General features: G+C 29.3%; 1 protein-coding gene across 1 annotated transcript; it reads right to left on the bottom strand.

Moving 5' to 3' along the window:
* Positions 1–20070: 20070 nt before the first annotated feature.
* On the bottom strand, positions 20071–22495 carry LOC145282761 (histone-lysine N-methyltransferase SETMAR-like). Its single transcript, XM_080132257.1, has 2 exons — positions 21889–22495; positions 20071–21314 (listed from the first exon to the last, which is right to left on the bottom strand). The coding sequence occupies exons 1-2, from the start codon at positions 21898–21900 to the stop codon at positions 21084–21086; spliced, it is 243 nt and encodes an 80-aa protein (XP_079988383.1). The 5' UTR covers positions 21901–22495; the 3' UTR covers positions 20071–21083.
* Between the last annotated feature and the right edge of the window lie 4873 nt (positions 22496–27368).

Genomic DNA, 27368 nt, shown 5'->3' with positions numbered 1-27368 from the left:
GACAGTGGTTTTAGCTAGACGGGTGTTTTTCATGAAAGATTGGTGAGGGGGGACCAGAAATTGGAGCTCAGACGAGCAGTTGCCATGGAAATAACGATAAAACAAAGACAGGCTCGCAACGTCTTTTCTGTGGGAGAGAGGTTGCAGAGAAGAGAAAAGGGCATCTCCCACTAAGCTACGAAGTCTATTTTGTACTCTGTCAAGGCAAGATAGGCTGTTTTTAGCAGCTCCTGCCCAGATGTAACAGCAGTACTCCATCCTTGGACGTACTTGGCTTTTATAGAGATAGAGAATTGCATCAGCAGTTAGATATCTACTGGAGCGGTAGAAGGATCCCACCATTTTTACAGCCTCATCGTAATACAACTTTTTATTCCAATAGTTTCTTTCCAAGAACTGCATGTGTGTGGAACTCACTTTCTGCTAACTGTTACCATAGAGGGGCCCCTATCTCCTCACGTAGTCGGCACCGCCGAGGCATTTAAAATGTGAAAAGCCAAGCTACTATTTTGGATCGTGTCTTTTTTTTTTTTTTTTTTTTTACACAGTGATCACCACTTATCAAGGCCCGGAAGCCACTCAGGGATAAGGGTTATTGCAAGTACATTACGTTAGTGTGGAGATTTGATGAAGCGTTTACTTAAGGGGGCGGTTCATTAGGAATTTGTTAACGTTGGACTTGAAGACATCCAAGTTGTAGTCCGGTGGGAAGCAGGCAGACGGAACAGAGTTCCACAGGCGTGCAGTTCTAAGAAAGAAGCTTTGTTCATGGAATCCGCGGTTTGATTTAGTTGGTGAGTTGAGCAACGAGATATCTGTTCACATTATATTTATGTTTCTGTAGATTAGTACAGCCAGGGAAGCTGGAAATAGGGTGGAAACCCCAAAGTCTAGCAATCTGAGGGAAGAAACTATTAGTATAAGGCATTCCGGCATCTAGGGATCAAAACAGTAAAGTGGTGGGATTTTGCTGCTTGTCAGAATAGTCGAGAGTATGTACGTTGAGGGGGCACAATTGCTATGAGTTCATCAGCGCACATTCCATTAAAGTACTTGTGCACAGGTATGTAACATTACAATGATGGGACAGTCGTTGGAACTTAGTTGACAGTACAAGACTCTTTTTTTTCTTGTCTAAGAGTGAGACGTAGACGCACAAGCCCAGTTGTTGCAACAATACTCCATGCATAGGCGAATTATAGCTTTGTAAAGATATAGGATGATCTCTGGTGTGAGTAATTTTCTAACGTTAGAAGGAACATACCTGCTATGTCCTCAATGCATTTCTTCCAATTGGTGTTTGGTTACAAATGTGTAACTGAGGAGTTTGACAGATTTGCTCTCTAGTAGGGTGCTATTTGTCATGGCAATCGACAGCGGAGAAGGTTTTTTTTTTTGTAGTTGCTAAAGGAAAGAAGGATAGTCTTAGTAGCATTAAATGTTGCCATCCACTTACGGTTCCATTCCACTAAGGACTGAAAGTCGTTTTCTAGGGTTTCTGCCATTATCTTGAATATATGTACATTCGTTTTCTCCTCATATCTACTATAGAGCATAGTTTCAAATGTACTCATCTGAGACATAATTACAGACTTGCAACTTGTTTCGTGTTGTTTTTACCGAGACTGTCGTTAGGCTACACTTAAATGTAATCAATATTTATATTATATATCTATTCTATTCGATGTAGAAATATTGGATCTAATATTCCAATAGCACATGACCAGCGTTTCTTTACACAAACTGAAATCATCGGAGAGGTCGGCTATCTTCGGCGTTCCTCGTGATAGCTCGATAATAAAGAGAAAAAGAACACAGAATTGGCCGAAATATGTTTTTATAATGTTTTCATTTATTGAAGGGGAAAAAATTTTTAATAAATCTTTGGTTTCAAAAATGATTTCTTATATTTTCATTCTGAGGTGCTGATGTAAAAATATTGAATCTATTATATATACATACACGCGACCAGCGCTTCGTTACACAACCTAAAATTGTAACGGAATTGGAGAAAATATTGGAATCCTCTCATCACTAATGTGTGCGTGCGTGCGTGCGTGCGTGCGTGTGTGTGTGTGTGTGTGTGTGTGTGTGTGTGTGTGTGTGTGTGTGTGTGTGTGTGTGTGTGTGTGATATGCACACAAACTTATAATCCAAATTTACTTTACGATATAAATCAGTATGCCATTGAAAAAAGTTTTCTCAGAGCAATGAGAACTATTTGTTAGCAACTCAGGTTACTGACTGCAGAACTTGCCTTCAGTAAAAAAAAAAAAAAATGTTTGTCATCTAGGCCTGTTATAGGCATGGCCTTGATTTAGGTGCATTACTTTAGTGGGGTAAACCGCTTGCTCTGTAGATAAAGTAAACAGAAAAGACGATTAAAAGGGAGAGGGGTGCGGTATAACATAGTTTAGAATGAAGAGAGAAAGAAGGGGGAAAGGAGGAGAGAGGGGAACATTCGCTCGAAGACAAAACAGAAAAAAAACTTATCAGGAAATTGTCCAGACGAGTTCAGCTTCGTAAATGCAGCTTTAGCTGAAATTGACAATGGCAGATTTTGTTGCGCGGAAACCATTTGTTACGGTGATCAGGTAAAGGTTACTTTCGACGTCAGAGATTATTTTTTTTAAGAAAATAAAATTTGGGAATTAGTTCAGAGCAACTAATCGCTATGTAGCAGGGATCGACAACCTCCGGCATGTGGGGTAAATTCGGCCCTCAAGTAAATTTTGTTTAGCTCATCACGTTATTCAGTTTTTATTTATTTTTATATTGCTGTACTAAAATAATTGATATCATGTAAATATAATCATATTATATTTAATACTTGTTTTCTTCAAAGGCACAGAAATTTATTTACATAATCCATGACATGTTTGGCCTTCTTGTGATCCTATAATCAGAATAACCTTTTTGACTCTCACGCTCCAAAAAGTTGGCATAGTATACATAGTTAAATGTGTATATCTGTTTATATATTTGTGTGGGAAACTTAATTAACCGATCATTATGAATTTTGGAACACAGCTACTGAATGTAATTTTTTATTTTTTTATTTTACAAAGGAATAAAAAAGATGGAAGCCCTTCATGAAAATTCAAATTTTCGTGAAATTATTAACACTAAATATTAGATATTAATTCTCGAAAATTGAAGTTTATCTGTGGAGTATTTTAAGGGTTGTTGCCGGGAAGCATAATATTAAAAAAGTTAAAATATTACAAATTCGCATTAATCAGGATCAAGGTGAAGTGGGTGTTCTAAAACTAGACTTCAGTATTTCTGTTTTCGAATAAATGAAGGAGAAATGTTTGTAGACTGAGTCATTTTTTTTTTTCGATCCAGAGTGCCCCTATTTGGGATCTGGATTTTCCCGCATTAAAAACCGACCTTGTGTCTAACATTGCTCTCGAGTTGTGCGGGGGGGGTGAAGTCAATATGGATACCAGTTAAGTAAAAATTCCCGAAATTCCATTTCTTCTGAAATGTTTGACATTTTCTAGAATCAAAATCTTATAATGGATTTCGTTCAAAATTGGAACACAGATTCTGAACGTACAATTTAAGAATTATTTTTATACTTTGATTTTGATATCCATGAAACGGGTTATAAAATTGCTGCAAAATTGTTCTGTTTAGAAATGGTTAACTGTTCTATGGCAGTTAGTCTTTTAGTTTCTATTGATGATGAGCCGCTTCCAATATTTTCCTTGATTCCGATACAATCACTAATTCTCTTCTAAATTCCCGATTCCGATATGATCACCTATTCCGATTCTTTTATAACCTTTAAATACTTAGCTATAGGGTCATTTTTTATTATTTGTTTATCATTTATTTTTAATTATTTTTTTTCAACTAATCATAAAACTGCAGGTAACATGTGAAACCATATAATTAAAAACACTTGTGAAGGAGGGGGGGTGATCGATAGATTTTAGTTTTAATGGCAGATTTTAATTTTTTAAAAATATTTTAAGTTTTATTATTGGTACTGCAATAGAAAATTAAGTTTTAAACAAAAACAGGAAAAAAATAAATAAATAAAAGAATCGTTTTTTTTTTTTTTTTTTTTTTTTTTTAGCATCGGGAAATACGCACATTTTTCCCCCCAATACCCCAAAACGGCCCTTTTTTAGAAAACAAAACACCAGTACAAACATTTGAAAATATATTTTTGATGTAATGAAATATATGACCCTTATCCATTTCAGAAACGGAAAAAGTTGTTAGAAATTCAAGACAAAACGGGGGTGGGCATAGCGTTGTGAAAGAGAGTAAGATTTTTTTATATATAACTTCAAATAGCCATTAATACGTTTAAAAAACAAAACATCTCCAAAACAAACCAATTTCCAATGAAGCCGTATACACTGTTCTGTGTTAAAATTGGCATCATATATACGTTGGTGAAACCCAACGCAGATTAGAGAAAAGGCTCAATGAACATAAAAGAGATATAAGAAATAGCAATTATTTGAATGCATTATTCTCTCATTCGTTGCAGCATAATCATACGCTTGACTTCAAACAAGCAAAAATAGTTAAATTTATTTCAAATAAACCGCGACGGACACTTCTCGAATCAGCGATTATCACAAATTAAAGCACAATTAAACAAGGTGAAGGTTTCTATAATGTGTTGCCATTAATAAGTAAACTTCTATTAAAAGAACATAATTTTAAACACAGGTTAACTCTCACACATTATAGAAAACACCTCCTGCATTAATTAATACATATAATCAGTCACTCAATTATATAACAAAAATACACGCATTTCATTTCAGTTACACATCCATATTTGAATTATAACGGACATATTTGTTCCAAAAAAATGTGAATTGCATCATATCTTTTTAAATATATTAACGGTTATATGAACAGGGTCATACATTTCATTACATCAAAATATATTTTCAAATATTTGTACGGGTGTTTTGTTTTCTTAATTTCATTTATCCAGAGGAAGTCTCGCAATAAAGACGAAACGTTGATGAACTTGGTTTGTTCCTTCTATCTCTCTCTCACTCTCTCTCTCTCTCTCTCTCTCTCTCTCTCTCTCTATATATATATATATATATATATATATATATATATATATATATATATATATATATATATATATATATATATATCTGTGAAACAGCGAAACAGTACTGTATGTGGATTACTATATATATATATATATATATATATATATATATATATATATATATATATATATATATATATATATATATATATATAAGGTGAAAAGCTATAGCAAACATCTATATGAGTACTTTAACCATAGTTCCTGATTTCAAAAGGCGAAAAATTAAAAGATACATCTGCCTTACTTTTAATGCTAGGTTTATTTATGGTGTCTTTTAAATTTAATAAAAACCCTTCACGATTTGCTGATGAGGAAACCTTGTTTATTAAAAAACTATATGTGATAATTATTGTCCGTAACTTGATGTCTACCACAATAAAAACACTGTTTTCCGAAACGATCGTACAAATAATTGATTTTGTTGTTGTTCCTTCTTATGAAACGGATTTTTAATTTAATTATAATTTGATTTTTAAATTATCAATCACATTACTAAATATTAAATTAGCTCTAGGATATTTACCTATCGAGCTTATTATATATCTAAATTACAACGAGCACTTTTTCTTTCCTGTATTTTAATTAAACTAGTAATTTCACTATTACATTAAAATACACTCAGCTCTTTAGACTATTGTTCTAATCTCCTTTAAATTATATATATATATATATATATATATATATATATATATATATATATATATATATATATATATATATATGTATATATATATACATTGAATTCTTCATACAGGAAACAATTGAACTGTTGAGGATGCAGTTGGTGTCAGCACAGATAGGAAATGGGCTCGTCGATTCCAACGTGATGATAGAGATTTGAGTGATAAAACCGGCTCCGGACTTATATGACCGAGACAGACATCGTTTATCGCTTGCAAAAATTGCATTTAGAATAATAGTGACTCCTGTATGTAGAAAAATAAATTCTGGCGCACAAAAAAGTAGCACGTTTCTCCCTTCTTAGCTCTTTAAAGTTTTAGTTTTTGATTAAAAAATATGAAGCCTTATTTTTGGAATGATCCTAGTATGTATAAATATTTTTTATGTGTACATAAGCATCTATTTTGAAAAGATATATATATATATATATATATATATATATATATATATATATATATATATATATATATATATATATATATATAAATATTTAATTAAAAGATTTATTTTACATTTATTTTAAAAATATGTAAATAAACATTATTTTTTAAAAATATGTAAATAAATATTTATTTGAAAAAATATGAACAGAATAAGTATTTAAAAAATATATACATGAAAAATTATTTTAAAAACTTTGTAAACAAATATTTATTTAAAAATTATGTAAATAAACAATTATTTAAAAAAATATGTAAATGAATCAGTTTACGAATATTCTTATTAATTAAATATTTATATCCTTGACATAAATTAGAAGTCCGCTATTTTTAAACAGGATTTGATCGTAGACGATTGGGGGCGGGGGGGGGGTAAATACATCTAGCACATCTGTATTTGATCATTTCTAGTAATTTTTTGGAATTTATACTGATTTCGACATGACTCTTAAGTACATAATAATGTTTTCACTTGAAATGCGTTTGTTTAAAAAAAAACATCAATCTACAAAGCACCACAATGCATTAAAAACAAAATAAAACAACTTATTTGATGCAAGAAATAAATACAATAAAAAAAGCCACAGTTTGAAACTTTTATCTAATGTTCGATTTTCAATGTTTTAAAAAGTAAATTCCAATTTTATTTCAGAACAACGTTTATACTTTAAGTCCAATGACATAAAATTTAGCTTTAAAAACGAGTAAATTCCAATGCCGTTTATACTACGAATAAACAAGAAAATTATTAAAATACTTTATTTCAATTTTTTTATTTATATTTTTACTAATGGGTCATCGCTTATCTAGTCCCGGGTGCCACTCAAGGATAGGGGTTAAAGAGATTGGCAGATGGACGATGGACGCCACCATGAAAGGATTGGTTGAAATAGGCAGCAAATTATTTAAGTTCCCCAAATGTATTGATTCATTTATTAAATTGTTAGGTGAAAGTATAGAACAATTAACAAAGTATTCCCATCTCCCTATGGTAAGAATGACTTTCTCAATGATAACGTTTCTATTTCCCCTACTTTTCTGATATTTTCCTTACTTTTTAATTAACAATGTTATTATTTTCCCCTAAACTAAACGGTCCGTAAACTGCAAAAGTACCAAACAATAAAATCACCTATTTTATTACTTATGTTTTATTTGGAGGGGGGTATTAAAATAAAACAAAAAAAAAACAAATGCTTTTTATTATATTTTCCTAAAAAAACAAAATTCAAATCACTTTACTTAATTTGTAAAAAAAAAAAAAGTATTTAAAATAAAATTAGTACAAAACTTCTGATTTAAAAAAAAATCATTATTTTATTGTCTAAAATACATAGGCGACTATTTTTCAGCAATCGCCGTTTGGCTCCGTTAAACTTCCGTTTAGGGGTTGGTTAATAATCTGGTTTGCTAATAAATAACATTGAAAACAGTAAGTTACAGTAAGTGCTGGGAATGAAAACTTTGTCCGAAAAAAAGTACTCTTCATAAAGTCTCGAGAACAAGACTACGGCCATATAAGTTGATAATTCTCCAGCTAAAGAACCATTATTTTCGTTGAAAAAAGAAGGGGGTAAACACAAAAGCAAACAAAAGCGTAATTTGCTCGGTTGAAAAATATTCAATCACAAAATTCGTAAAATTACATATACCGTTTTTTTTTGTTTTGTTTTGTTTTTTTATTTAAAAACCAAAAGGTTCCCTTTCACAAATTCGTTTGATTTTTGTTGCATCTGCAGGAAAGTATGTGGTGCAGTGGTGCACTGCAGTGGTGCGTATTCCAAAGAAAATACTAAAATATTATTCAGTTTGGTTTATTTAAAATTATTTCACACTCAAAAGTTCCAACAGTTACAAAACAATCGGAACAAATATCCGCACACCGATGGTATTGTTTACATTACATTAAAAACTCCTCGAAAAATGTAATTCAAGCCCTAATTTTTTTTTTTTCAAATAAAGGAGCAAGGACCAAGGTTTTATTAAAAAAAAAAAAACAAAACAAAAAAAAACAATGTGTTTTTTTTTTAAAAAAAGGTTTTAAACTTCGGACTTTACAGGTAAATTTCTAAAAAAGCGTTTTTTTTTTGTTTGTTTTAAATGTGAATATATTATTTATTGACCTTTTCTCTTCAATTTGTGATATATAAAAATCCCCGACATAATTAATTATTTACTTTTTAATAGACATTTCAAAATGAGAGGCGTGAATTATTCGACCCCCTGTCTTTCCAAGCTTATAACTCCTCGGAATTTGTAATTCAAGCCCTAATTATTTTTTCAATTAAAGGAGCAAGGACCAAGGTTTCATTAAAAAAAAAAAGACAAAAAAAGACAAAAAAAAAACAATGTGTTCTTATAAAATAAGGTTTTAAACTTCGGACTTTACAGGTAAATTTCTAAAAAAGCGATTTTTTTTTTTTGTTTTAAATTTGAATATATTATTTATTGACCTTTTCTCTTCAATTTGTGATATATAAAACTCCCCGACATAAATTAATTATTTACTTTTTAATAGACATTTCAAAATGGGTGACACTTGGGGGGGGGGGCGTGAATTAAAAAAAAAACGTTTGTCTAAAATATTATATTCGGTTTATTGGAAAGAACATAAAATTTCACATTGACCCTGAAAATATCGTAAAAATAGAATCAATAGAAAAATTTTGATAGATTTTTAAAGTTTAAAAATTGAAAAATATTGAGTTCGGAAAATTCATTACTGTTTTAAAAAAATATATATATATTTCTATTACTTTTAAAACAACTGTAATAGTTTATTTTGGAAGTATAATCCATAAAGAAAATAAATAACCCACTTTTAACAGAGAAATTACGAGATTTTTATATTGTATTCGCAGTTTCGTGTTAGGGGTGTCAAAAATTCCTACAAAGATTCTGATACTGCTAATAGACAACAAATATCAAAGATGGTATTGTTTACATTACATTAAAAACCGTTCATGTACTTTTTACTATAGACAACAAATATCAAAGATGGTATTGTTTACATTACATTAAAAACTTTTCATGTACTTTTTAGTATAGACAACAAATATCCGCACACCGATGGTATTGTTTACATTACATTAAAAACTTTTCATGTACTCTTTACTATAGACAACAAATATCCGCACACCGATGGTATTGTTTACATACATTAAAAACCTTACATGTACTTTTTACTATGGACAACAAATATCCGCACACCGATGGTATTGTTTACATTACATTAAAACCCGTTGATGTACTTTTTACTATAGACAATCAATATCCGCACACCGATGGTATTGTTTACATTACATTAAAAACCTTTCATGTACTTTTTACTATAGACAACAAATATCCGCACACCGATTGTATTGTTTACATTACATTAAAAACTTTTAATGTACTTTTTACTATAGACAACAAATATCTGCACACCGATGGTATTGTTTACATTGCATTAAAAACCGTTCATGTACTTTTTACTATAGACAACAAATATCCGCACACCGATGGTATTGTTTACATTACATTAAAAACTTTCATGTACTTTTTACAATAGACAACAAATATCCGCACACCGATGGCATTGTTTACATTACATTAAAAACCTTTCATGTACTTTTTACTATAGACAACAAATATCAAAGATGGTATTGTTTACATTACATTAAAAACTTTTCATGTACTTTTTAGTATAGACAACAAATATTAATTGTTTACATTACATTAAAAACCGTTCATGTACTTTTTACTATAGACAACAAATATCAAAGATGGTATTGTTTACATTACATTAAAACCTGTTCATGTACTTTTTACTATAGACAACAAATATCCGCACACCGATGGTATTGTTTACATTACATTAAAAACTGTTCATGTACTTTTTGCTATAGACAATCAATATCCGCACACCGATGGTATTGCTTACATTACATTAAAAACCGTTCATGTACTCTTTACTATAGACAACAAATATCCGCACACCGATGGTATTGTTTACATAACATTAAAAACCGTTCATGTACTTTTTACTATAGACAACAAATATCCGCACACCGATGGTATTGTTTACATTGCATTAAAAACTTTTAATGTACTTTTTACTATAGACAACAAATATCTGCACACCCATGGTATTGTTTACATTACATTAAAAACCGTTCATGTACTTTTTACTATAGACAACAAATATCCGCACACCGATGGTATTGTTTACATTACATTAAAAACCGTTCATGTACTTTTTACTATAGACAACAAATATCCGCACACCGATGGCATTGTTTACATTACATTAAAAACCGTTCATGTACTTATTACTATAGACAACAAATATCAAAGATGGTATTGTTTACATTACATTAAAAACTTTTCATGTACTTTTTAGTATAGACAACAAATATTAATTGTTTACATTACATTAAAAACCGTTCATGTACTTTTTACTATAGACAACAAATATCCGTACACCGATGGTATTGTTTACATTACATTAAAAACTGTTCATGTACTTTTTGCTATAGACAATCAATATCCGCACACCGATGGTATTGCTTACATTACATTAAAAACCGTTCATGTACTGTTTACTATAGGCAACAAATATCCGTACACCGATGGTATTGTTTACATTACATTAAAAACTTTTCATGTACTTTTTACTATAGACAATCAATATCCGCACACCGATGGTATTGCTTACATTACATTAAAAACCTTTCATGCACTTTTTACTATAGACAACAAATATCCGCACACCGATGGTATTGTTTACATACATTAAAAACCTTTCATGCACTTTTTACTATAGACAACAAATATCCGCACACCGATGGTATTGCTTACATTACATTAAAAACTTTTCATGTACTTTTTACTATAGACAACAAATATCCGCACACCGATGGTATTGTTTACATTACATTAAAAACTTTTCATCTACTTTTTACTATAGACAACAAATATCCGCACACCGATGGTATTGTTTACATTACATTAAAAACCGTTCATGTACTTTTTACTATAGACAACAAATATAAAAGTTGGTATTATTTACATTACATTAAAAACTTTTAATGTACTTTTTAGTATAGACAACAAATATTAATTGTTTACATTAAAATAAAAACCGTTCATGTACTTTTTACTATAGACAACAAATATATAAGATGGTATTGTTTACATTATATTAAAACCTGTTCATGTACTTTTTACTATAGACAATCAATATCTGCACACCGATGGTATTGCTTACATTACATTAAAAACCGTTCATGTACTCTTTACTATAGACAACAAATATCCGTACACCGATGGTATTGTTTACATTACATTAAAAACTGTTCATGTACTTTTTGCTATAGAAATTCAATATCCGCACACCGATGGTATTGTTTACATTACATTAAAAACCTTTCATGTACTTTTTACTATAGACAATCAATGGTTACATTAAAAACCGTTCATGTACTTTTTACTATGAACAATCAATATCCGCACACCGATGGTATTGTTTACATTACATTAAAAACCGTTCATGTACTCTTTACTATAGAAAACAAATATCCGCACACCGATGGTATTGTTTACATTACATTAAAAACCTTTCATGCACTTTTTACTATAGACAACAAATATCCGCACACCGATGGTATTGTTTACATTACATTAAAAACTTTTCATCTACTTTTTACTATAGACAACAAATATCCGCACACCGATGGTATTGTTTACATTACATTAAAAACTTTTCATCTACTTTTTACTATAGACAACAAATATCCGCACACTGATGCTATTGTTTACATTACATTAAAAACTTTTCATGTACTTTTTACTATAGACAACAAATATCCGCACACCGATGGTATTGCTTACATTACATTAAAAACCGTTCATGTACTCTTTACTATAGACAATATGGAATAAATATCGATTGAAAATAGATTTCAGTACCGTTCTTACGGGAATATAGTTTTGAACTTAGGAAAACTCGTCCAGGGAAAACTCGTAGCCGGAAAACTTGTCCCTTTTTTTTTTTTTTTTTTTTTTTTTTTGCTAGTTAGGAAAACATCCCCTTATTGAATAAATATCGATTGAAAACACATTTTATGGCCGTTCTTGAAGGAGATATTGTTTTTAAAAGAGACTATACCCCCCATAATATTAAAAAAAAAAAAATTACTTGTTCACTGTTGGTTTTAAAAAAATAAAATCGATTTTTCTAAGTGTCCGCTTTCTACCTAATTGGCTAAGTTGTTAGTGGTTTCACTTATTTTAAAGCGTTCATTCTGTTCAAAAAGGAGACTACAGACCGCATAATATTTTTTAAAAATATTTATGCCTATTTTTTGTTATTTTTAAGAGGGCAAAATCGATTTTGTAACATGTTTATTCAGCTCGAAAAACATAAAGCGTTTACCGATGTACTTAAAAATTACTAATGGAGCCAGACTCTTTGTTAAACATGTTAGGTTTGGGAAAAGGAGTTAAAAATAGAAAAAAAAAACTATACAAAATACTGTTAAAAACCCACCGAATATATGTTAGCTTATGTCACAGTAACATATATTGAACGAGTTTCTAACAGTATTTTGCATAGTTTTTTATTTTTAACTCCTTTTCTCAAACTTACCGTATTCAGCAGAGTCAGGCGCCATTTGTAATTTGTAAATACATCGGTAAACACTGTATGCTTTCCGAGCAAAATAAATATTTTACATGAAATAAAAGCACTAAAAAAGTATCCAGTTAGGTAGAAAAGTAACTTATCTTGCCTTTGATAACATTTATTTGCTATATATTTGTATTTTGACAACTTTTCTGAATCTATGTGTAAAACTTTTTATGCTTTTACGAAACAAAAATAAAAGAAAGAAAACACTTACGTATTATCAAAGAAAGCAATTGTTTTATTTAGAAAAATTAATTTAGATTAAACAATTCTTGTGTTATAACGAAACACCAAAAAAGAAAACACGGTACTTTTTTTGGTACCGCACTAAAATAATAGCGTTATTATTTAGAAAGCCATTCTTAATATGGGGAAGGGAGGGTATCTTTTAAAAGTCATTTCGGGGGCACTGGTGCAGTATGCAGACGGCGGCCATTGTTAGAAGGCGATAACTCTAATTTCTTCTTGGTCAAATAACGCGGCAAATAAGTAACAAACAAGTTTTTTTTTTCCGAACAGAAAAATATTCGAAAACCAAAATATTTATTGTATAAAAATGTATTAATATATAATTGTGAAAACATTTATTTTATAAAAATGCATCAATATATAATTATAAAAACATTTATTGTATAAAAATGCATCAATATATAATTGTGAAAACATTTATTTAAAAGTCTGCGTAAGAAAATATAATTTTACTAAAACAATTTTGTAATGAAAGCAACATTGGAATTTTATAAAGTAAAATAACTTCTTTTTTTTTTCCGAATCAATAAATAATTTAAATGAAACATCTTTTGTGAGCAACTTTGAAGGGTCAACAACAAATTAATAATTTAAATGTTTTTTGACCGAGAAGCGCCACCTGGCGACAGTTTAATGAAACGCACTAAGAAAATACGAACGCTGTCCGGATACTGCACAAGCGATCCACTTTCGGTAGCTTGATTTTTTTCCGGGCAGTGATCTTTGACATTACCTAAAAATTTTAGAGGAGGGGGCTCGTTTTAAAACTATATCTACCTCAGTATTTTCATTTATTTTCTATTTTTTTGAACGATTATCGAGACTCCTAAGACGTGATCTCATGTCGGACATTTTTTGTTCAAAAGTAACACTTGACATTACTTGTTTTTGTTTAACTAAATAAACTCTTTAAAATGAATTAAACTACTAAAAACTTACAAAGCTAGGTAGAAAACAAACACTTAGAAAAATCAATTTTATTTTTTTAAAACAACAGTAAAAATAACAGTAACAGTAAAAATATTTTTTTTAAATATTATGGGATTTCTATTCCCTTTTAAAAACAATATCTCCTTCAATAACTGTCATTAAATGTGTTTTCAATCGATATTTATTCAATAATGGGCTAGTTTTCCGTACCTAGCAAAAATGAACGAGTTTTCCGAGTACGAGTTTTCCGGGTTCGAGTTTTCCGAATACGAGTTTTCCGGGGTCGAGTTTTCCGAGTAGGAGTTTTCCGGGGACGAGTTTGCCTTAAATTCGAATCAATTACTTCGTGACTATTTGAAATTTGAAAGAAATTTAGAATAGATCTAACAATTTTATAAAAAGTAATAAAACAAATATTATGCTAAGGAAAGTTTTATCAAATTATGTTAAGGAAAGTTTTATCAAATTATGTTAAGAATAGTTTTATCAAATTTTGATTCGATCAATAAATTAATGGCCAAACGATATTGTAATGATTAAAATAACTTTCAAACAGCGTAGTTTAAAAAAGCAAAGTGAAAATGAAATCAAAAACGTGGGACAATTCTGATACACCTAGTTTTGTTTAAAATCGATTTTTAATTTTAAATTGTATTTCTGGACATAAAATACTTTTTTAATTTAGTTTATAAAGTCTGAAAAATGTCATTGTGATTCAATCTTTTAATCGCTAGTTTTGCCTAAATATAGATTTAAATAAAATCTTATTACATTTTGTAAGTTCACTACCATAAGAACACGTTATTGTATTACCTTTTTTCAATAATTATATAAATTTAAATAATCCTAATATAATTTGAGAGTACGGCCTTTTTTTAAATATTAATATCTCCTTTAAAGATGGTCATAAAATCTAATTTCATTCGATAACATTCTTGGGGTATTTTTAAAACAGATAACAGAACGGAAAATTAGTAATATATATATATATATATATATATATATATATATATATATATATATATATATATATATATATATATATGATTAGTTTTTTTGGAAAAAGAATTCCAGCAGAGTGCTCAATTAAAAGGAAAATCCAAATTTTAAGAGCGTACTTATATTTTGTGTACAGAAAGTTGTTAGTTGAGACAGGTCATTGGTACCGTCGGTTTCAAGCCCGATAATAAGGCCCGTTTAAGGTATCCTTATCGAGCTCTCTTCAGCCAATTGGCTGAAGAGAGCTCGATAAGGATACCTTAAACGGGCCTTATTATCGGGCTTGAAACCGACGGTACCAATGACCTGTCTCAACTAACAACTTTCTGTACACAATATATATATATATATATATATATATATATATATATATATATATATATATATATATATTCTAACTGATGACACCGAAATACTTTTTTACTTTTGAAATCATGACTCTTTAATAATATATACGAAATGTAGACAAATTAAAATATCATATTTAAGCGTATTTTACGACCGTCAAAGCCGGACGCACCCCCTTCCCGCTAGTACGCTTAGGTATGAGATTTTAATTTGTCTAGATTAATGATATTTTAATTTGTCTAGATTTCGTATATATTATTATAGAGTCGTGATTTCAAAAGTAAAAAAAAAAAGTATTTCCGTGGCATCAGCTAGAATCGAAACCAAAAGCAAAACTGCAGCATTCAAAGCTGGTGACGTTACCACTGCACCAACGTTACACGCATATGGACTAATTAAAAATAAACTAAGATGAATGTACAAAATGAATAACGATTTATTTTCTCTCAATTTTGACCCCTTTTTTGACCCCTTATTTTATTTTAACCCCTTATTTATTTTAACCAGCTAAAGACCCATTAAATAAAGGCCCATAAAAAATCATGTTGGGCCCTTAGCGCCACTGCGGCTTTTAGTTCGGGCGAGATAGAGTTTGAAAATATGGTGACAGACAGACAAACAGACATACTGAGTTTTATAAATAAGATTTGATTATTTATAATTTTTTCGGGTTGTTGTCTGTAGTAAGTAATGAATGCCCTGTTCTTGTATTATTATATTTAAAAAAAAAAAAATATTTGAATATATTGGTGGTGGGGGGTAGTATCTTTTAAAAACTATATCTCCTTCAAGAACGGTCATCATATCTATTTTCAATCGATATTTATTTAATAATGGCTCAATTTTCTTTGCTTAACAAAAAATGACCCTTTTTTATGGCCCTTTTTCCCCGTGGACATTTTTACATTAACCTTTTTTCCGGACACAATAATTATATAACTTGAATATTTGATATAAACTTAATATTTTATTCCCACTTCAATATTCTAGCATTAACATCTCTAACTTTTCGGTGGGCAGTTATTTATCCCGGTTAGTTTGTAACTGTCGGACTTTTGGGAATGAACTGATTTTAATGAACCAAATTTAATATTGTAGCGTATTTGTTTGAAATAGAGGCCGCACATTTCACTTCCGAATAAAAAATAAATCAAACTAAATTGCGCAGTTTTGAAAAGACAAACGTTTGTTTGTCTTTTCAAAACTTCGCAATTTAGTTTGATGGTCAACATTGTTTTACCATTTTTGGTACTGAACAATTTTTAAGCAAATTAATTTTTATTTTATATTCACTCTCTTTTAAAAAAAATTAAGAAATTTTAAAAAGTTGTATCTTTAAAAGTTTAAGTTTATAATTTTTATATTTTAAAATGTGTATACAAAAAATTTTAATTTTAATTATTTTTAAACGTAATACAATATGTGAAAACTGAAATTATAAGACTCTACTAAATTTAAAAACTAAATTATTTAGAGTTTACATTTTTTTTTTCAAAATTTAAAAACGTAATTATTTAATGCTTACATTTAATGATGCAACTACACTATAATAACGAAATTCGAAATTTTTTATATTGAATTTCAAGGCAAACTGGTGGATCTACTTAATTGACGTGTTACAGTAATGAATATATCCCAAAAATACGAAAAACGATACGGTAGAAAGAAATATCAAACTAAGCATTCTTTTGCCAAAAATTAGCAAAAATTAAAATTTGGATTAAAAAAGACCGGAGAGTTCCAAGGGGAGGGGCAAATAGTGTGTAACTTTTGTGAAATATAGCGAGTGTTATTTACTATAGAAAGCGAAAACCTTGTTATCCTTTTTGTTTTGTATTTTTAATAATGCGGTACTATTTAAATACTTCTGGCATGTCAATTATGTAGATATAATTGCTTTTAGTTGACGCTGACACAAAAAAGTCAGTAGATACAATTGATTTTTAATTGCTTTTACGTTTTCCAATTTTCGGTATTATAGGATAGTTGACCTATAGGAAATTTTAAAACTTTATTATTAAAAGTTTACATTTTTTAATTTAAAATCGTAATTATTTGCAGTTTAATTTGTTGACAAACTTTTAAAACGTAATTATCTAACGTAAACATATTTTTAAAGTCGGTGTTGTCTTTTTATCCTAATTTTTTTGTATAATGCCGACTTTTTCTCCTCTTTTGATAAGCATTTAACTTCGAAATGCCATGGCTTAAAAAGGTTTCTCATTTACTTCACTTTGTATAATCTTTATTGATTTGATAATGCAATAAAGTTTCTAATGTCATTTTATTTTTTAATCTTTTTTACTCATATATATGTGTGTGTGTGTGTGTGTGTGTGTGTGTGTGTGTGTGTGTGTGTGTGTGTGTGTGTGTGTCTATAATATAAAACTGAATGTGTGTGTGCGTCTGGTCACGAATAGGCTTCTATATGGTTGACTATTTTAAAAAACTGATTACATATAATGATAGACGATGTATCGAGACACAGGAATGGTTATGTTTGATCTGGCAGAACGGTGGTTCATTAAAATTGTGGGGTCTGAGTTCGCGCCTGGTCCACAAAGTATGGAAATAAAAAATTTAAAAATTAAAAAGAAAACATTTACAAATGTTTTTGATATAGATGTACATAATAATACTTTGATAAGTATGTTTTAACTTAAATAGGGATGGTATAATAAAATTGTGGAGTCTGCGTTCGCGCCTGGCTTCTATAGAATGGAAATATGCACAAAATTTGATAAAGGCTTTTCATATCTATCTGCGTAAGTATACTTTGATAATTATGTTTCAGTTTGAAGAAATATGGTATAATAAAATTATGGGGTGTTCGTTCGCACCTGACCTCCATAGAATGGAAATATGTCACAAAGTTTAACAAGGTTTTTTTAATATAGATCCACAGAATATTGTGATAAGTGTTTCAGTGTGAACAGGTATGGTATAATAAATTATGGGGTTTATCTATTTTATTTTTACTTTCATCATATTTTGCTTTGGTTTTGATACCCCCAAATTCAAAGCTATCTCTTTACAACCCCTCCTTTTCATAACCTATCATACTTTAATAAATCAGAGTCCATTTTCTGTAGGCTGTTTTTTAACCCAGTCAACGACGGGTACTTTTGCTAACACACACACACACACACACACACACACACACATATATATATATATATATATATATATATATATATATATATATATATATATATATATATATATATATATGAAGTCGTTTCGGAGTTTTCCAGTTTTCTTTAAATATTAATAAATTATAATTGCACAAAAATTTTGTGTATAAAAGTACGCAAAAAAAAAATTAAATTCATCTAATTATTTTGTTTTTGTAAAATAAAATAAAATTTGTTCAATAAACGATTTCCAATCGATATTATTTTGATGACTGTGTTGAATTGTGTCCCTTGGCCGTTCACTTTAAGCGGAAAATGGCAGACGAGATATTTCGCCTTTAAATCTTTTGTTTTTCTTGTTAAAAAATACTTGATAAATTTACCGTACTGCCTTTTTAAAACCTAACAATTTTGCCGTACTGCCTTTTTAAACCTAACAAATAATATTTGGTACTTGTCCAAAATTCAACCTAATTAAAAATTCCATAAGATATTTATAATGTACGTACTCGTCACGAAACGAAAATGTCATATTCCAAAAAGCACGTAAATTAACGAAGTAGTGTTTATTTTAATTAAGAATTTCAAATTTTATGAGAAGGCGGGAAGGGCATGTTTCGCTTCGCCACTTTCAACTTAAAAACTTAATATTCTACCTTTTAAAACATTAATAGGTATCTGTGCAGTTTACGGATCGTGCAGAAATGTTTTTATTTAGAAAGTCATTTAAACTACTCTTTATCTTCATCTAACAATTTAATACACAAGAGATAACGTAATAATGGGTTCAACATGAAAATCCTAATAAAAAGTTGTACAAGCACCCATTAATAGTTTGAACTTTTACATTTAACAGTTTGTAAAACTTAATATTGAAAATGTTTGAAATTTTAAATTTGTAAAACTTAATATTGAAAATGTTTGCAGTTTTAATAGTTTTAAACTTAATATTTATAATGTTTGAAATTTTAACAGTTTGCAAAACTTAATATTGAAAATGTTTGAAGTTTTAACAGTTTTAAACTTAATATTTATAATATTTGAAATTTTAACAGTTTGCAAAACTTAATATTTATAATGTTTGAAATTTTAACAGTTTGCAAAACTTAATATTTAAAATGTTTGAAATTTTAACAGTTTGTACAACTTAATATTATAAAAGTTTGAAGTTTGTAAAACTTAATATTTAAAATGCTTAAAGTTTTGCAAACGTTAAAGATGGCGGCTAGAACAGAATGACAAAAAATTAAAATTGTTTTATGTTTCGTTTTCGTATTTAATATTAAATGAGGGATTACTTCAATAAAAAAAAAATCAGTTTTGTATTTTGCATGTAAACTTGAAATGAAAAAGCTTGAAATGTGTCAATGTGTTGAATATGCGAAATTACACGACATCCGGTCAAATTCGGTCGCCATATTTTTATTTCGTTTATTCATGTTATGTTAACACATTTTAAATATACTTATCTTTAGTTTACGGGAAGGAATTTCGGAAAGAAATTATTTTAAAATGGCTAAATTGTGTTTCATTCATATAACTTTATTATTCGAAATAGATTTTTAAGCAATTAATCAAACATTATGGTTCATTTGTGCTCTTTTGTATCCAAGATTTTGGGTTTGTTTTACAATCGACGGAGGTACGAAAAAGTTGTCAAAAACAAATATATAACAAATAAATGTTATAAAGGGCCAGTGAGTTATTTTTCTTATAAAGTGGATAAGTTTTTAGTGTTTTTATTTAATGTAAAATGTTTTTTTCAGTTCGAAAAACAAGTATCAGATTTACAAGAAAGGTCTTGCGGTTTTTAACTTTTAAATTCAGATGAGCATATTTCGGCTAAAAAATGTAATTCATCGAAATATGCACCATCAGAATTAACTCACTTTTGCCAACGCAAAACACGTGTATTTAGGCTAGGAACGTAAAAATCTTTCGTTCTGGTGGCGATGAAGTCGCTGAAGGAGTTTTTGTATATTGCTTAGGTTTTTGAAGTATTTCTTACGAAGAAAGTTGTCGAGATGCTTGAAAAAGTGATAGTTGGTAATTGAGAGGTCTGGAGAGTACGGCGGATGAGGCATTTTCGTAGCCCAATTCGTTCAACTTCTGCAGGGTCGATCTATCAACGTTCGAGCGAGCATTGTCATATGACCTTTTCTGTTGACTAATGCTGGGTGTTGTTGTCGAAGTTCCTGATGCATTTCATCCATTTGTTAACAGTACAATGGTTTCGCCTGCATTTAAAAAACTGTAATGGATGAGACCGGTCGGTGCAACTCTGGCTTTGGAAAGTGCCGTGGAACTTCGTCTCGGTTGAGCGCTGCCTGTTGTCGTAAAGAACACATTTTTCATCACAAGTCACAAACCGGTCGAGAAACGGGTCGTTCTTGTTGCATAAAAGAAGGGAAGATGACCCTTCACAACGGCGTTACTTTTGGCTGTCGTCCAATTCGTGAGACACCTATTCATCAATTTTTTTTTTGTCTTTCCAATCTCTCTCAAGTGGTTAGAAATCGTCATATACGTTACGTCTAATTCAGAAGAAGCAAGTTCTCGAATATTGTGCGTGGATTAGCTTTGACAAAGCCTCTTAATTGATCGTTGTCAAAATCCGATCGCCGACCACTACGCTCATCATCTTCAAGACGCTCGTCGCCGCCACGAAATTTCTTAAACCACCATTGTGCTGTGCGTTCAGTACTAGTTCCTGGGTCAAACGCTTCGCTGATATTTCGAGCTGTTTCCGCATATTTTCGGCCTAGCTTAAATTGAAATAAGAAAATTGAGTGAATTTACTTTTTATCTATTTTGTATTCAACGTTCTGAAAAGAATACATAATTGTTTTAAAATAATTGTAATTTAAACGATAAGATAGAGCGAAAAACGCTTTTTAAAATCATATATAAAGATATTTTAAAGAAAACTTATTTGAAAATACATCATTTGAAATCAAAATTAAAAATTCCGCAATAACTTTCTTGTCAACCTAATAATATTGAAAGCTGCCGGAGAACAACAAAAAATGGCCGTGATGACTCTCTACATCTTTGAGGTCTCTACAATCACTTCAAAATAAGAAATAAATCAAAACAGTGGTAGAAACAGAGCCAATAAATGTCACGGTAACATTTATTGAGTAGAATTCTACTACCATTTTGAATTATTTCTTATTTTAAAGTGATTGTAGAGGCCGCAAATATATCAAGAGACGCCGTTGTGATTGTTTCGTGTTCTCCAGCAGTTTTCAATATTGTTTTTTTAACCAAATAAATATTTTACATTGAATAAAATCACTAAAAACTTATTCCGTTAGATAGAAAAGTAACTTATATTACCTTTGATGACATTTATTTGTTATATGTTTGTTTTTGACGATTTTTTCGTACTTCTGTGGATTGTAATAAACCCCAATGTTTTTTGTTGTTGTTTTTGTTTTGTTTTTATTTTTTTCTTTCTTTTTTTAGTAATAAAAATAATTTATCTTCTCTGAAACACACAAGAAACTGTGGAACATAATTGGGCGGGGTCTAATTTCTATGATGTGCAATGACGTAGATATTACGTGATGAGTAGGTTGATATGAGTGATCGTCAGTTTTGATTTAAAAGTCACCTTGAATGATTCGTTCAAAGAAAAAGGTTGGATAGCAATAAAATTAATAAAATTAATAATAAATAAAACATTTTCATGTATTAAGTTCAGGCGAAATTGAGCTTTAAGGGTTCCGTAAATAACATTTTTAAAAAATGAGTGCTTTGCTTGTGTAGATTGGTGATGTTCAAACCCAACACATTTCAGATTAAATATTATTACGTACTTACGTGTTATGTCAAAATTTGTATAGATTTTAAAAATTACGAAAAATGATCTAGTAGAAAAATTATTACAAGTAAAAATAGAAATTATCGAATTATCCAGTTTTATCGTATGTTTTTAATGTGAAAGCATTGTGCAGCCAATTCAGTATGACAAACTGACTTATCTCCCTTGACTGGAAGTAAGAATTCGCCATTTTTGGTGTTTGTTAAGATAGAGTTGACAGATCGTAATTTTTAATAAGTGGTTTTAGCAAAAACAACAGTACTTACTTAATTCTCATATCGAAAATTATGATATATCCAAAAGTTACGAAAATTCATCAAGTAGAAAATTATCTATAGCTAAGAGTAATTTTTACAGAAAATTGGGGGAAATTGCATTTTCTTTAGATGTGAACACCTTGGAGATTGCGAACACGGGGGACATACTTATCTCACTTTTCGCCATTTAATGGGTGACGTACTGTTTTAGAACATAGTGATAGACTTTTTCTTACTAAAAACACAATAGAAGTTGTTCTATTTGATGAATTTTCGTAATTTTTTAATATATTGCTATTTTCGACGTGATAATTAAGTAATATTGCTTTTGCTTAAAACTACGTACTTAAAAAAAATAATCGCTCTGTCGACTCCATCTTAACAATTTTTAAACACAAAATCTCAGAACGTAATTGTGAACGATATTTTCTTAAAAATACACCCTGCACATCTTCCACTGAATAATTTTAGTAATTGTTGAAAATGTACTAATTTCGACATGACACTTATGAACGTAATAATGTTTCCACCTGAAATGCGTTAGATCAAACTATTACTATTCTACAAAAGCATCCAATTTTAATCGTACTGTTACATTCACGTTGAGCACTTTTTCCTCTGTGTGTGTGTGTTTTTTTTTTTGTTTTTGTTTTTTTATCGTTGTCCGGATTTTGGATTAGTGGTTGGATTAATGAAACGGCGTGTGTTTTTATGAACCTTTTACTTTTCTTTAAGCCGATTTAAAAAACATATTTTAGTCATTTTTACCTTTTTGTCGAGAAATAAAATTCTAATTTACTTTTAAAATTTTTAAAATCGAAGATTAATTCAATATTTTAATCGCTGGCGGCCATGTTGGTTTTCTCATTCACTTGCATAAAAAATACTTTCATACTTTTAAAATTGTATTACACACACGCATGCGCGCACACACATTCGGAAAAAACAAAAAAAACTTTTTTAAGCTAAAAATAAACTGTTAAGATTAACACAAAGAAATCAGTTTTAATCGAATCGAACAAATTTAACAGCAAACAGATATTTTAAAATATACTCGTCAATGATTTAGGAATTTTTAATTACGTTTCTGAATTTTTTGGATGAGGATTGATTATTCGTATTTTTTGGATTCTTCAGACTACTGTTTTCATCTTGAGTGTTATTTGCACAACGTTTCGGTCGACATAACCTCCGACGTTCTTCACGTGTGTCTTGTCGAACTCGGGAATCTTTCTGTTGAACTTAGGAATATGCACGACTCCTTAGAAGTGCTAAATAATTAACACTTGTATTTTTAATAGAACGGTAGTTCGAGTGCTTCTTCGTTATAAGATCGAAATTCGAAAATCTATTTCATTCTAGGTAAAACTCATTGGTATTAGGCATGGCACTAACTTTTTTTATACCTGTAACAAAAAATGCAAGTAAAACTAGTAAAATTCATCGTCATTTTTACTCTATATTTAAGTTTAGATGAAGTTTAAATCTAATATATAAAACTCACTATTTCTGTCTGTCTCCATATTTTCAAACTCTATCACTTCCGAAACTAGAAGTCGCAGAGCGGCGCTAGGAACCACAAATGATTGGATTTTTATGGACCGTTCTTTTAGGGGTCTTTAGTCGGTTAAAATAGTTTTTAAAGCATCCAAAAAGGGTCAAAATTATAAAAATCGTTATACATTCTGTATATTCATTTTAGTTTATTTTTAATGAGTTCATATGCGAGTCACGTTGGTACGGTGTGGTAACGTCACCAGCTTTGAATGTTACAGTTTTGCGATTCTAGCTGATGCCACCGAAATACTTTTTTTTTTTTACTTTTGAAATCACGATTCTATAATAATGTTTACGAATCTGGACAAATTAAAATATCATACTTAAGCGTATTTTACGACTGGGAAAAGCGCGGCGCCCCCACCCGCTAGTCGCATATAAACATTTTTATTTTACACTTAATAAAATGGACGAAATTTGATTTGAACGTCACAACATAAAAAATGAATATAACACGACGTCGCAGATATTCGAAAAACAGGTTTTATAAAACATTAACAGTATAGGGGAAAAAACTTACTACAAATATACATTATATATATTTAAAGTTTTTTTTATTAAAAAGATATATATGGATATGTATGTCCAGAAAAAAATCATATTTTCGCAGAGAACACCTAAAAAAATTAACTTTCAGTTTGACATGTAAGCCGTTAAGTGACTGAATTTCCTTTATTAATTTTCAAGATCGTAATTTGTAGCTCAAAAGAGTAATATTTAAATTATGTTTATTAAATTCGTTTTTATTCTAGGAAATATCAACTTATAATTCCTAAAACTGAGCCTTTTAATCTTACCTAAATACTTAAATTAATTTTCAGAAACTTATTTTCAATTCAAAACTAAGTCACATTTTTGTTTAATATTAATAGATTGTAAAACATACCGTGCATAAAGAAATTTAATTAATCCTTAAATCATAATTGTTTCAGTTACTTAGAAATTATATTTTTGTTATGACAAAAAAAAACGAGTACTGGTACGATTTTTATCAGCGAAAAAATTATTGCGTCGTTGGCCTTCTGTAGAAAAATTATTCCCGTTCGATTTTAAAATATTTTTGTTAGTTATTCCAAATTCAAAAACGGCATCGACTTAAAACTTAAAATTTAAAACTTAAAAATTAAAATTTAAAACTTAAAATTTTAAATTTTAAATTTAAAACTTAAAATTTAAATTTTAAAACTTAAAATTTAAAACTTAAAATTTTTAATTTAAAACTTAAAATTTTTAATTTTAAATTTAAAACTTAAAAAATAAAATTAAAACATTAAAGATTGTCTGTTTTTTTTATTAGTTTTAAAACCGAATCTTCCACATTTTTTCATGAATCTAAAAAAAATTCAATCTTTGAAAAAAATAAGAAATAATATTTGAAAATCTTTAGAAATTACACAGGTAAAAACTGTTGTAAATAATAAATAATTTTTTTAAATTTCGTAAAACTTAGATAATTTTAATATATTTTCTTTTTTTTCCAAAAAATCGATAAAAATCGTATAAATTGCCAACATTTGTGATCCCAAATTAAATATATTTTATTTCATCATTCCAGTATATTTTAATACGTAAAAAAACTAAGATGTGAATCCCCGCCCCAAAGAACTCTGATAAGATCGCGTTGGGGTGGGGGTGGGGCAGAATATGACAATCTCTTTTTTTTTTCTTTTTTTTTTTTGTATATTATTTTATTTCAGTTTATATATAGTTCAGGTTTTTTTGTTTTATTTAATGAGTAAAAATTTAACGAAATTGATCAATTATTTGATTTGTTAAATAATTCTAAAAAGAACGTTGTTTCCATTGCTTACATCAAAATACGTAGAAATAACATGTGGTTCCAATGTATTCGATTTTAGTTTTTTGGGGATTTTGTTTGTTTTTGTTTTTGTTTTTTTTTTAATGAAAATTCAGTTTTACGGAGAGTAAAAAAATATATGAGATTTTTTTATAATCTTTCTTTTTGAGAATACTGCAAAAAAATACAATGAATCAATTTTATTTTACAAGTTTTTACTGTTATTATTAGTTATTGGGGAAGAAAATCCGCCTTTATTATGGTCATACGGTTATCTACTTTATTGTCATATAGCAGTAATAAACATATCCAAAAATTACGAAAAACGATAAGGTAGACAATTAACTATTAATGAAAACAGTTTTCGAGGACAATTAGCGAAAAGTGAGTTTTGCTAAATTGGCCTAAGATTTCAGAAGATAATTAACTCTCTTGTTAGGAGTCGAACTCTTCGGTTTCTTGGTTTAGCAAAACTCAGTTTTCGATAATTATTTGTAAAAACCATTTTCATTAATTAATATTTAAAAAAAAAAGTTATAACGACTTTCATCATACATGCAAAACGCTGAAATGATTCGTCGCTTTCTTTACACACAACTTCAGAAAGAATGATAACGCAGGATTTTAATTTAACTAGAAATTATTAACTTGAGTTATTCTTAGCTAGCTTCTTTCTCGACTGGTTTATAAAATTAAAGACTGTAATTTTCGGCTTAGTTTTCATTTCGGCATTTTATGTGTATGTTGAAATTTGCTGTAACTTGGTGTTTTTTTCTGTTCTTATTTTAAGTAAAAATTATGTTTTCCTCGTTAGTTGTTAAGATTATGAAACTATGAAACACACACACACACACACACACACACACACACATATGTGTTTGTATGTATGTATGTATGTATGTATGTATGTGTATATATATGTGCATATGTATGTATGTATATATATTTATATATGAATATATATATGTAGATATATCTATATATGTAGACATATGTATACATGTATATATATAATATACATATATATATATATATATATATATATATATATATATATATATATATATATACTTATAAATACATATATACACCTGCAGTTTATTGTATGCTTTGTCTTGTGGCAGACATCTATACCGACAAAGATTAACAGTAATAGAAAAAAGAGTGGTTGGTTCTACAAAACGTCTTCACCACTATAAACATATACTCTGTATGGATTTTCGAATAACTTGGTTGCTTTGGCGGAATCTTTATAAAGAAATCGACAGGAGAGTCTATTTTTACACAGATACACACACACACACACCTATGCATATATATATGTATCTGTATACATATGTATACCTATGTATAAGTACATATATACGTACATGTATATATG

The sequence above is a fragment of the Euprymna scolopes genome, chromosome 1 (genome assembly GCF_053919585.1).
Source record: "Euprymna scolopes isolate OS-2025 chromosome 1, ASM5391958v1, whole genome shotgun sequence".
NCBI classification, from domain to species: Eukaryota; Metazoa; Mollusca; class Cephalopoda; order Sepiida; family Sepiolidae; genus Euprymna; species Euprymna scolopes.
The sequence above is the reverse complement of the archived record's forward strand: the minus strand, read 5'-3'. Positions and strand labels throughout refer to the sequence as shown.